At 46.9% G+C, this 12,511-nt stretch overlaps 1 protein-coding gene across 1 annotated transcript; it reads left to right on the top strand.

Moving 5' to 3' along the window:
• Nucleotides 1-9,538: 9,538 nt before the first annotated feature.
• On the top strand, nucleotides 9,539-12,289 carry SKIDA1 (SKI/DACH domain containing 1). The gene has a single exon (XM_060095446.1). The coding sequence runs from the start codon at nucleotides 9,539-9,541 to the stop codon at nucleotides 12,287-12,289; it is 2,751 nt and encodes a 916-aa protein (XP_059951429.1).
• Nucleotides 12,290-12,511: the final 222 nt, after the last annotated feature.

Raw genomic sequence — 12,511 nt, 5'->3', positions numbered from 1 at the left:
GGCTCCCGCTTCCTCGGCGGCGCCGGCTGCGCGCCCGGCCGCCCCCGCCCACCGCGGCCCTCCCCGCCCGCGGTTTCGCGCTCTCACTGCCGGCCTCAGCCTTCCTCCCGAGCGCTGCGGCCCGGCCCGCCGCCGCGCGCCTCCTTTCTGTCCCCGGGCTGGCCCTCCTTTCTCCGACTGCGACACCGAGGCGCTGCCTTCGGCGACTCCAGCTTTCGCTGCGGCTACCTTCCCGCTATTTCCTTAATATATTTTCTAAATTTCTCCTTTATTTTCGGAAGTGGTTGAGATGTCTCACTTCCACCTTAATTTCCATTTGCTATTTCCCTCTGGAAAAGATTCCCCCAGGAAATCCAAAACCTAGAAGGAACTACAGCAAATCCCATAAAACCTTTAACTTTAAATACGTCTTTTTTTAAATTTTAACGCATTTATGTAGTCTAACCTGGCAAAAGAACTCTCTTCTCTTTTTATTTCCTCCTTTAAATATTGTTATTTTAAACTCTCCATCAAGTGCATTTTGATGAGAGGGCAGAGAATGTGTCCGGCAGCACGCAGCAAATCAGAGGTTTTATCTTACGCCTCCTGGGATGGTAAAAAAGTGGAACGTGGACGAGTAAGCTTCTAGGGAAGAAAAGCAACACAATTCGCTGGAGACGAAGCCGGGCCAGGCGGGGGGAGGCGCAGCGGGGGCGTCGAGGGCCCTCGGGCTCCGGGCAGGGGAGCTAGTCTGGGAAAGAGAGAAGGTTTTAAATAGCGGGGGCCGGGAGGGCGGCGGGCCCGCGCATGACGGTACTTTATGAGAAAGGATGGCGCAGCGGATGAGATTACTTTGCTTTCTCATCCCCTAAGAAAAAACTAAAGTTGGAGGGAGGCGGGGAGAACAGCCATCCTTATTTCCTCCCCACGTTTCCGCAGAAGGACCGGGGTTGCGGCGGGCAGGGAGAGGGCGCAGGACGAGGTGGACCAATAGCAGTCAACAGGTCCAGGCCGCCGCAGGGCAGCGGGGCCGGGCCTCCGGGCCCCCTCCTCTCAGATCCCCTCCCCCGTTCCCCTTCCCTCCCCTCCCCCGCAGGCCCGGCCCGGCAGGGGAGGCCGGCTCAGCACTCCCCGCCCCACCCGGTCAGACTGCGGCCGCCTAGGCCTGGGCTCTCGGGGTGGGGGTGGGGCGGGGGTTCCCTGCCGGAGAATCCTCCCCCGGGGCTGGCGGCGGGAGGGGGAGGGGATGGAAATCGGGGAATGGAGGATTAAGAAGGACTCGAGCTCGGCACGAGCGCGGCCCGCGCGAGGGATCCTGGGTAAAAAGTGGCCGCGCGGCACCGGGAGAGCGCGGAGAGGAGCCGGGGTCAGAGGTCAGGGCCCTGGAGCCCTGCGCGCAGATCCCCCCCACGTGAACGCAGCGAGCAGGAGGAACCTTTTTGTTTTCGACCGCACCAGCATGCTCCCCTATTGACCGCGCTGCTTTTCCCGGGCCGCTGGGGCAGAGGAGCTCCATCCCGTATCCCCTAACCCCACCCCCCTTCCACCACCAACACACTACCCAACTCTACCCTTCCTCTCAACTCACTTCCCAGCCCCCCGTACCGGGCTTGCAATAACGCAGTAAATTTGCTTTAACAACAAGTGGGGGTGGTTGCATTTACTCCTCCCTCTCTTCTCTCCTCCCCCTTCTCTTGCTGCGGCTCTTGACACTACTACAAACCAGGACTATAAACATAAACATGTGTCACTGTAACTGGGCAGGTAATATACGGATTTGGGGGTGGGGTGGAGGGGGGGCTTGGTCGCCGCTTGGGGGGCAGTAAAAAAATGTGTGTTTCACGTGCTCGTCGGCTTTGGGGGCTGCCCCCACACACCGATCCATTTATATAATGCCGACTGCGCTCGGTCACTTACTCATTCAGCCACACAGACCCACAAAGGCAGACTTGCCGATAACCACCGTACCCAAAAGCAAACACATTTAAATACGACTCTCTCTCCTTTCCCAGCCACCGCTGCTGCCATTTCTTCTATCAGCAAACAGTAGCGTCAATTCTTGAATCCCCTTTCCTTTAGAAAAATTCTTTTCCACATAGCAATAGAGAACATTTTTCGACCTAAACAGTATGCCGCTCTTTTTTCCCATAGACAGTAACCTACATATTTTGTGCGCAGAAATCATTTCAAAAAGCAAGTAAGGCTATTTAAGTGACAGTTTGAAATCTGTAAAGGTTCTTCCTTGGGCTTTCCCTTCCTGCACTTAGCAACTTCTGCTCTAAGTTGCTGCGACTGGAGCTGTGGAGATTAGCCACAGCGAGCCTTTATTATTATTATTTGGTCTATATTTACACTGCCGATCAACTTCTCTTTCTTAGTTCAGCAAGCCTAGCAACAACTGCTTACGGTAGAGTAAAGCGAATCCTCTCGCAAGCTTTCTGGCTTGAAACGGAGGGATATTCAGAAAATGTTCAGATGGAGAAGTGGTTCCCTTTGTTCTTTCATTGTTTCTCTACGAACTGGTGGATACAAGGACAAACACTTACCTTCTCTTCTTTTTGCTCCCAAAACCAGACGTTCCCATCAGCCTTAAAATACACAATCCACCTTGAAAGTAACTACGAATGTCGGGAGAGTTTGTATTCCATTCTTTTTCGTTCTCTGCCCTCTTTTAGCGTAGGATTAAGTTGCCGAGCACGTTGCTGCAAGCTGTAGCCCCCCGCCTTAGTGAATCGGTCACGTTTAGGACCCTCTAAGTCCATCCTAATTCTGCCAGTAGAACTGAGGGTATTGGAGCTCTAAACTTTCAAAAGGAAAGGGGCCCGCAAGTATCCAGAAAACTTACGTATCACTTGAAATTTTTTACCAGTGTATTTTTGTACCACATCACCAAATAGAATTTGCCAAGAAATATTAGACATTTCTTCGAGGAAAGTGTGTGTGTGTGTGTGTGTGTGTGTGTGTGTGTGTGTGTTTAAGTTTCTTCTTAGCAATGTGCTGCTTAGACAGATGGAGTAACAAGGCAGGTTTGTATGGACATTTAACGGAACGAGTGGGTTTTCCATAACGTTTGTTATGCCATGTGTTTTTTCAAAACACTACTGGAACTGAGAAAGGAAGCAAAGAGAAATTTGAATTATAACGTTGCGGAATGACTTAAAGAGAGGCGCTTGCTTGAAATGAATTAGTGTAAAAATTGGCCTCAAAAGCAAAAAGTGAGATTTTTATAGTTGAAAGACAATTTTCACTCTATGATTCCAAAATTTAGCAAGTGACTTTTCTGGTTAGCGTGTGATACATGTCAGTGTTTAGTGTCCAGCCTGGTGGGCATTCCTGCCCAAACCCTGTTTAAATCTGATTATGATGTGATTTGTTGAAGTCATGAATACGAAATGATCCTTGTGTATCCATAAATGTGAACTTGGGTTTTTTTGATCTCCCGCTTTTTTGTGTGCGCCCAGTAGCTGCAGCAGTGGAAGACAGTGATTGGCTCCAGTGCTCCTAGAAGGATTTGGGCTGAAGCCAGGGGAACAGAACCAGAGGATTCCCTTTCCAGAGACCATCAGGCCCCACATGCCTTATCTGTCCCTTCTCCCCTCATGGGTGCTCAGAATTTCAGTATGGCTTCAGCAGCCCATAGGTAGGCCTCAACACTGAGTGTCATCACTTCGGTTTCTACACGTTTGGCCCTGATGGGAAATAAACAAAAATTGGGGTAATCCAAATAAATTGTGGGTCTTGAGGTTTGTGTATTATTTGATACACCAACATTGAACACTACTTTCTCAGATTTTTTTTTCTACATTCAGGATCAATTGTGAGAGGCCCTGGTGTCTCATAGGAAAATATTGCAACAAAACAAGATAATTGGGGGAAAGGCAGTTGCAGTAGGAAAAGTGGCTTTTCTTTGATGGCATTTAATTGGAATTAAAAGATTCTTGAGCTGTAAACATTATTTATTCAGCACACATAAGCAGGCATTGTTTTATCACCATCATAATTATGGTGTCCTTTAAACTGGCTGATAGCAGGAAAGATAAGGGAATGTGCCTGTAGATTCAGATCAGGTCCTGCTCCTTTCTTTTTTTCCCTGCCACCCTCCCTCCCCTCTCTCTTTACTACCCTCCCCCCCCATTCCTTCCATGGTCACTAGGGTCCCCCACAGCCCTTGAGATGAGGAGAGCAGGAAGATTGTGGCCTAACCATTTCTTACATCGTGAAAGTGATTTGTACCACACTCTAATTTGACACAATCTATAACCTTGTCTCCCATGTTTATAACTGCTTTTTAGCTTGCAATATGTGTTATCTGAAGAGTTGCCTATTGCTCACCTGTATAAAATCTTGTCCACTAGGGTTTGTTGCTTTACCTTTGTCTAATTTAGAAAGCACACTCTTAGCGCTTTTTCAGAACAAAGCCTCACAAAACCCCCTTTACCTCCAAGGATTTGCAAATTTATAAAGGCTGCATTGAATTCAAGATGGGTCAGGGGGCAAAAAAGGGTAGAAGGTCACTGCATTTTGATTATGGGTCAGTAGACAACATGGCATATACTCTGTGTCCCAAACTTCTGTTAAAAACAGGATTTTTAAATGCCTAAGAAGAGAAGGATGGGCCCTTTTGGAGACTTTCCCTGATTTGTTTGGATGAGAAAAAAAAGAAAAATATTAAAGAAAATGTACTAAGTTATAGTTTAAGTTGTTATTTAATTTAGCCACTTCCTCCTCCTCCGTTCTCATTTTCCCCTCCCCAAAAGCAGAGAACATGTGATATGACATAAATTTAGGTAAGGAACTGTTGACTCTCACACAAGATTTTATTGTCCTATATCCTCAATTAATTCAGCCATATAAGACTTTAAATTATTATTATTTTAGACTTTGTTACGTTGTAAGTATTATAGTTACTTTTGGCTAACAGTACAAGGGACTTCTTTTATTCTTCTAACCAGTATACTTACATTGTTGAGGCCTTTGTGATGTTCCTTAGTATTTTCTGTCTGAATTCATTTTGAACAAAATGTGCCAGCAATCACTAAAACAAATGTATATGGTGAAGAGTTAGGTGATGGTGGTGGGGTTGGGAGGGGGGGCGATCCTCATTTAAATTATGTATGTATGGGTGAAGGCTGGGAAGGGAAAGGATTATTTTAATGCTCTTCAGTACTTTAATTATATGACATTGTAGTGTAGAAATGCAAAAGTACTCTTAGGTTTTCCTTCAGGTTTTCAAAAGAACTTTCCCCATTAGTAAACTACTTCTGCAAATTGCTATTGCATTTCCCAGCTAACCATTTAAAAGACTGTAAATGCCGTGTGCATTACTTCGCTCCAGAGGAAAGAGGTCAGACTGAATTGCAATGGTATTTAAACATAAAATACAGTGAAAATAAATCAAAATAGAACATTTGAAGATAAATGTAGCACATCAACACAGGGTAAGTAAAGACAAATATGTTCATATCTTCATAGCCCATCACTTTAAAAACTGAAAGTGCTGATTTTTTACAATAAATGCAGAAGTAAGTGGACATTTATGTATTTCTGTCTGTATTTGCCACAGAGGATTTTCCTCTAGCAAGCAGCTTTGTTTTCAAAGCTAAAATACTTTTTATGATAGTGTGTAGGTTATGCATTCCTCACTGACTAAATAATCGCATTTAATTAACAAACTCAATGCATATCATATATATGCCTAAATTCTCAGTTAAGTAATCCCCTGGACCCTCAGAGATGGATATACACATAAATGTTAATTTGGGTGTATCCACCCACGTACGTATATGTGTTTGAGAAACATAGAAGTTGATATATCTTTTCTTAAAAAAGAATTTGAATACAGTCCATCATCTGAATTGGGTTCATCTTTGATTGTAGAAGCGGCTGACATGGTCAACATATTTATCAAAGAAACCCCCTGGCTTTTGAAGAATACTACTTTATACATCTGGATCTGCACATCCAGGCAAAGTAAGTAAATTATTGCATAACTTTAAGCATAATTGATAACAGACACCTTTAATTTTTCATCCCCATTCTTTTGGCCAGCTTTCACATTAATAATCTAAGCCATAAATGTTGGTAGCTATTGATCGAAATCCCCTGTGTGCATGCAAATCCATCTTAAAGTCCCCTGCCTTTCATGTGTGAGCGCTCAGGGGCCTTTGCTAGATCTTTTTATCGGGATCGACCCCCAATGTGCCTGGAGAAGACCCCGGATATACAATGTGTCCTGATGGCCACAAGAAAGCTGTCTGTCACATTCGCTGTGTGTGTGTGTGTGTGTGTGTGAAGGCGTGAGCGCGCGCGCGCGCTCACGCCTTCTCACACACACACACACACACACACTCACACACACAGCGATGGGGAAGTTAAAGGAACAAAAGAATGTATTAGACAAGAAGAAATGTGTGTAATAGGAGTATTAAAAATGTATAAGTGTGAAGGTACCTGAGTGCACATACAAAGATATTCGCATAAATTGTATACATAGACCCAGTTCCCAAATCTTTTGGCCTTTATTTTTCTCCATTTGACCCAACGGATTGTAACTTTAGTTTTAAAAATACTATTCTGTTAGTTTTTAAAACCACCCATATTGCCAGTATTTTAAAGGTGGAAGAGGAGGAAGGAGAGGAAAAGGTGATTTTGAAATGGTTACTAAGTCACGTTGCCTTGTGCAGGAGGAATAGGAGTGTGTGTGTGTGTGTGTGTGTGTGTGTGTGTGTGTGTGTAAATCTAAATAGGAATTGAGAACAACTAGAACTACCTGGCCAAAAAAAAAAAAAAAAAAAAAAAAGAATGCTCTAGCCAACCTTTTGTAATGTCTTCTCAGAGGCTTTTTTTGAGTTTACTATTTCTTGGCTGTTTGACTCTTTGGTGGAAATCTTAAAGCTGGGGGAGGGGAACTGGACGGGGTGGGGTGGGAGGGAGAGGGCTGGCAGTATATAAGTGCATCAGGAGGAATTTTAAAACGACCTTATTGTCGCTAGCAGTAGACTCTGGTCATTATACTTAAAAAAAAACACCAGCATCTGCTTTTCCTGGAAACTTTGCTTTCTGCTTAAACCTTTAGCATTTTGCCTCCTGCGAAAGTGAAAGAGAAAAACGCGGTGTGATAGATCCAGATGCAAAAGAAAGCCAACTCGGTGGATGGTATTAGCTGTGACGAGGCATTGTTCATTGCTGCCTCTCAGTTACGTTTAAAGCCTGAAATATCACGAGATCCATTCAATGATCCTTCTCTCATTCAAGGGACAAAAATGTAATTTGCTGTAGCTCTGATTTCTTGGATGGAAATGCTAGCCTTAGATTTCAAAGGCAAGAACTAGACATCGCGGTTTGTACACACATTGATTAAGTTGAAGAGCGGCGATTACATCTGTGCTGAGTGCAACAGTAGTCCAGGGCTGACTTTTCAAATCCCAACCTCTGAGTTACAGACTCTCTTAAATAGGCTTCCTTAATTTCCGGATGCACTTCTTGAAATTCCCAATTCTCTTCAAAATTCCTGGGAAATTACAAGGAAGATGAGGGTGGGGGTGGGGAACTATGGCCGAGATTTCATTTCATGCAAACTACCTTTTTGTATGTCTGATTCCTCGGTTTTTAATCTCTCTCTCTCTCTCTCTCTCTCTCTCTCAGCCATACCTGCTTGTGCTAGCCAGACCAGAGCAGGGGAAGCTGGAACTTTTGAATGTGAAGGAAGAAATTATTGTACATTTTTTTTCTTGCAGGCTCAGAAATATCCGTTTATTCTTTTAAGCACACGGATGTGTCTATTTTTGGAAGAACAAGGAAACATATAAATGCCTGAGTTGCATTTATGCTGTAGTTCCAAACACCGAACAGTTAAGAAGATTTTGCTGAATTTTGCAAAGCAGCCAACAAACCGCCTTGGGATCGTGGTAATGCGACTGGGAAGACCTTTGCTCTCATTTGGCAATATTTTGGATATCCTTGAAAATGACACCAAAATATACTTTAATTTGACTAAGAAGAGGTTAAACAATATTGATAGTCATCCAAAGTGATTTTTTTTTTAAAGCAGATGCTTGGCTTTCATGGGGAAAAAAATGGGAGTTGTGGAAGATTCATTTAAACTACCAACCAAGAGCATCACAGAGCACTGAAATAGTCTGCATCGTACATCAACACTTTCTTTTCATCGTTATTACCTAAAACCTATGGAAGCACCTTGGGCGTTTTACATTTTCTTTTCTTTGGTACAGAAGCAAGCTGCTCCATGGAATTCTGACCTGTCGTGAACAGGACCCTGGCTAAGGCTGTGCTGGGGACTCTAGGACCATCCCGCCTCCAATCCAGCCTGGTTAATTGTGAAAAGTGTACACATTTCTGGCTTATCTATGCTTTGTTATGGGTCTGACGTGAAACTACCTCCTCCCCACCCCACCCCCCAGCAGAGAACCAAAATCCAGTTGAATTGTTACAGTGTTTCGGAGCTGGAGCCTTGAACTGCTTCCTTGGTCAAATAACTTTGTTTCTGGTTGTAAAAAGGCATTTTAGGGGGGGAAAAAAAACAAGGATAATCGAGAGAAATTCAAAACGTAAGTCTGTACTGGGGTGGTTCACCGCGCGGATTTAACTTTGGAGCTCCCAGCCGGGCTCCTTGCCCCACTCCCATAAGGGAAATACCAGGCTATTCTGCACGTTTTCACTTAAGCTCCATTTTCCAAAGGACAAGGGGGTGGGGTATATGTATTTAGGCTTGATAATGTTTTTAAAAATGCTTTTCTTTGAAATGATAATAGCTATAGCGGTAAAATGCAAATAAAGCAAAAATAGGCAATATTCCTTTAAAGGCGAATATACAGGGCTTTTTTTTTTTTTTTAAAGCGTACACACACTGCTTCTGATGAAGTCTGTGAGTCAGCCTGTTTCTGAGCTCCGATAGTTTAATGGAAAGATTTATATACCGACTGTATTATTTACTTTGGGAGGGGAGGTGGCAGTATAAGGGTATGCTAATTAGTGGGAGATTTTGGGGGGAAGGGGTGGAATATCAATTTTTATTGCATCACCTGTCAGGAGTGTCCAATCAGCGCTGGCTTTAGGGGAATTAATTGATGAAGGTGTCTCCGGACGAGCTCACTTCACTCTGTCATTTTATTTGTAGCTAAAGCAGCGGCGGGAATAGCAGCTGCATTTCTTTTCTCTTTCTCCCTTCACATTCCATTATCATAGTGCTCCAATGGAGAAGGAAGGAATAGAGGGGCCCAGGTACTGATCTGCATCGGGGACTTAGACCAACACACTGGCAGATCAGAAACCGGATGGTTTTTTCCCTCTTTTTTAAAAAAACGAAAACCAAAAAAAAAGCAAGAATCAAGTCAGTGTAATTTCATAGTTTTTTTTTCCCCCCAATAATTTCGCCTAGAGTTTGGCACTCCCTTCGCCGGGAATAACAGTCTTTGTTATTTTATTAGCAGGATGCCTTGAGACACACGCAGCATCTGGTGGAGGATTAACATACATACATGTGTATGTATGCGTCACGTATATATTTACTGCAAATGGTGGGGATCGTTTAGTGCCCGAGATGGGAGACCTGAAGTCAGGTTTTGAAGAGGTGGATGGCGTGAGGCTCGGCTACCTCATCATTAAAGGAAAGCAAATGTTTGCCCTCTCCCAAGTCTTCACGGATCTGCTGAAAAACATCCCGAGGACGACCGTGCACAAGCGCATGGATCATCTGAAAGTGAAAAAGCACCACTGCGATCTGGAGGAGTTGCGGAAACTCAAGGCAATCAACAGCATCGCCTTCCACGCCGCCAAATGCACTCTCATCTCCCGGGAAGACGTGGAAGCGCTCTACACCTCCTGCAAAACCGAGCGCGTCCTCAAGACCAAGCGCAGGAGGGTCGGCCGGGCCCTGGCCACAAAGGCGCCGCCGCCAGAGCGCGCCGCCGCCGCCGCCGCCGCCAGCCCCCGCCCGGGTTTTTGGAAGGACAAGCACCAACTTTGGCGGGGCCTGAGTGGAGCCGCGCGGCCCCTGCCAATCAGCGCGCAGTCCCCGCGCCCGGGCGCCGCCGTCGTGCGCCCAGCCGCCCATCTACCTCAGATTTTTAGCAAATACCCGGGCTCGCACTACCCGGAAATCGTGCGCTCGCCTTGCAAACCCCCTCTAAACTATGAAACTGCCCCGCTCCAGGGAAACTACGTCGCGTTCCACTCGGACCCTGCTTATTTTCGGAGCCTGCTGTGCAGCAAGCACCCGGCTGCCGCCGCCGCCGCCGCCGCCGCCGCAGCCGCCGCGGCCGCGGCCGCCGCCGCCGCCGCCGCCTACTACCAGGCGTCGGCGGCCGGGCCCCAACCCAAGGCGGCGGCGAGCGCCGGAGGCCCCGTGAGCCTGACCTACCGGTGCAAGCGCAAGCGCGGGGGCGCCAAAGACTGCCTGCTGGAGCCCCACGCCGGCGCCCGCCGCCTGCTTCTGCTGCCCAGGTCCTACAAAGCCAAGGCGGCGGCCGCGGCGGCGGCGGCGGCGGCGGCGGCGGCCGCCGGGGCCACTTGCCTGGAGAGGTTTCATCTGGTTAACAGCTTCTGCCCGCCTCCCCACCACCACCATCACCACCACCACCACCACCACCACCACCATCACCACCACCACCACCGGGCCCAGCAGCCGCAGCCGAATCACCACCCCCCTCATCACCACCGGCCGCAGCCCCATCTGGGCAGCTTTCCCGAGAGTTGCAGCAGCGACTCCGAGTCCAGCTCCTACTCGGACCATGCAGCCAACGACTCAGATTTTGGCTCCAGTTTGTCTAGCTCCAGCAACTCTGTGTCCTCGGAGGAAGAGGAGGAGGAGGGAGAGGAGGAGGAGGAGGAAGAGGAGGAGGACGAGGAGGAGGGGGGCAGTGGGGCCTCGGATTCCAGTGAAGTCAGCTCGGAGGAGGAGGACTCGTCCACGGAGTCGGACTCCAGCTCCGGCTCCAGCCAAGTGTCAGTGCAGAGCATCCGTTTCAGACGCACCAGCTTCTGCAAGCCTCCCAGCGTGCAGGCGCAGGCCAACTTCTTGTACCATCTGGCCTCCGCCGCCGCTGCAACCAAACCCGCTGCTTTCGAGGATGCCGGCAGACTTCCCGACCTCAAGAGTAGTGTCAAAGCGGAGTCGCCCGAGGAGTGGAATCTGCAGAGCTGGGCCCCCAAAGCGTCTCCGGTGTACTGCCCGGCCAGCCTGGGGAGTTGTTTCACAGAGATAAGGAACGATAGGGTATCTGAGATTACATTCCCACACTCTGAAATTCCCAGTACTGTAAAGAGAACTGAGCTGACAATTAACTGCCTGGCGGAGGGGGCCTCTTCACCTAGCCCAAAGACAAACAATGCATTTCCACAACAAAGAATACTCCGAGAGGCTAGGAAATGCCTACAAGCAACTCCTACTACATACTGTGCAGATAACAACACAATAGCTGCTAGGTTCTTAAGTAATGATTCTTCGGGAGTGGCAGCAAATTCAGAAAAAGATTCCAAAATCCCTCATTGCACTGAATTTGCTACGGATTTGCCCTCTTCGCCAACTGATCCCGAGGTGGATGCAGCAGCAGCAGCAACTAAAGCCGAGAATCCCTGCACTGACACAGGCGACAAGACATTGCCATTTCTGCACAATATTAAAATCAAAGTAGAAGACAGTAGTGCTAATGAAGAATATGAACCTGACCTTATTACAAATAAGCTAAAGTGCGAGTGCAATGATACAAAGGGTGAGTTTTACAGTGTGACTGAAAGTAAAGAGGAGGACGCCTTGTTAACCACAGCCAAGGAAGGTTTTGCCTGCCCTGAAAAAGAAGCTCCTTCCTTAAGTCCACTGGCTCAGAGTCAGGGCCTTTCATGCACTTTAGGTTCTCCACAACCTGAGGATGGGGAATATAAATTTGGTGCCAGGGTGAGAAAAAATTACCGGACACTAGTACTGGGAAAGCGACCTGTACTTCAGACACCTCCAGTCAAACCAAATCTGAAATCAGCTAGAAGTCCTCGTCCTACAGGTAAAACTGAGACACATGAAGGAACACTGGATGATTTTACAGTTATAAACAGACGCAAAAAGGTAGCCAGCAATGTAGCATCAGCAGTGAAAAGGCCATTTAATTTCATGGCAAATTTTCCTTGTCCACCATCACTCATTATTGGGAAGGATGGGGATTTGTGGCCAGCGTATTCCTTAAACACCACTAAGGATTCCCAACCTCCTCACAAGGCCCATCCTATATGGAAATGGCAGCTGGGCGGTTCTGCAATACCTCTTCCACCTAGTCACAAATTCAGGAAATTTAATTCATAAAAGCGTTTTGGAAGATATTTTCTTGAACCATATTCCCTTCCTTTTGTTGTAAACTGCACAGGATGGTTTGTACAAGTCCATTAATGTGTTACACCCCTTTTGGAGTCCTGGTTTATCGCATTTTGAAGACAGAAATCGGATTACTTTTTTTTCCATTGCGGGGGGTTTTTTTTTTTTTTTTTTTTTGGAGTAGGGTGGGGGCGGGGTGGGAGAAGGGTTGGT

This window comes from Mesoplodon densirostris, chromosome 4, assembly GCF_025265405.1.
Source record: "Mesoplodon densirostris isolate mMesDen1 chromosome 4, mMesDen1 primary haplotype, whole genome shotgun sequence".
In the NCBI taxonomy this organism is placed as follows: domain Eukaryota; kingdom Metazoa; phylum Chordata; class Mammalia; order Artiodactyla; family Ziphiidae; genus Mesoplodon; species Mesoplodon densirostris.
Note: the sequence above shows the minus strand (reverse complement) of the source record. Positions and strands in the feature narration are given on the sequence as shown.

Bases quoted from the DNA above. Each gene is read 5' to 3' on its own strand.
- SKIDA1 (XM_060095446.1), top strand. From the start codon at position 9,539: ATGGGAGACCTGAAGTCAGGTTTTGAAGAGGTGGATGGCGTGAGGCTC.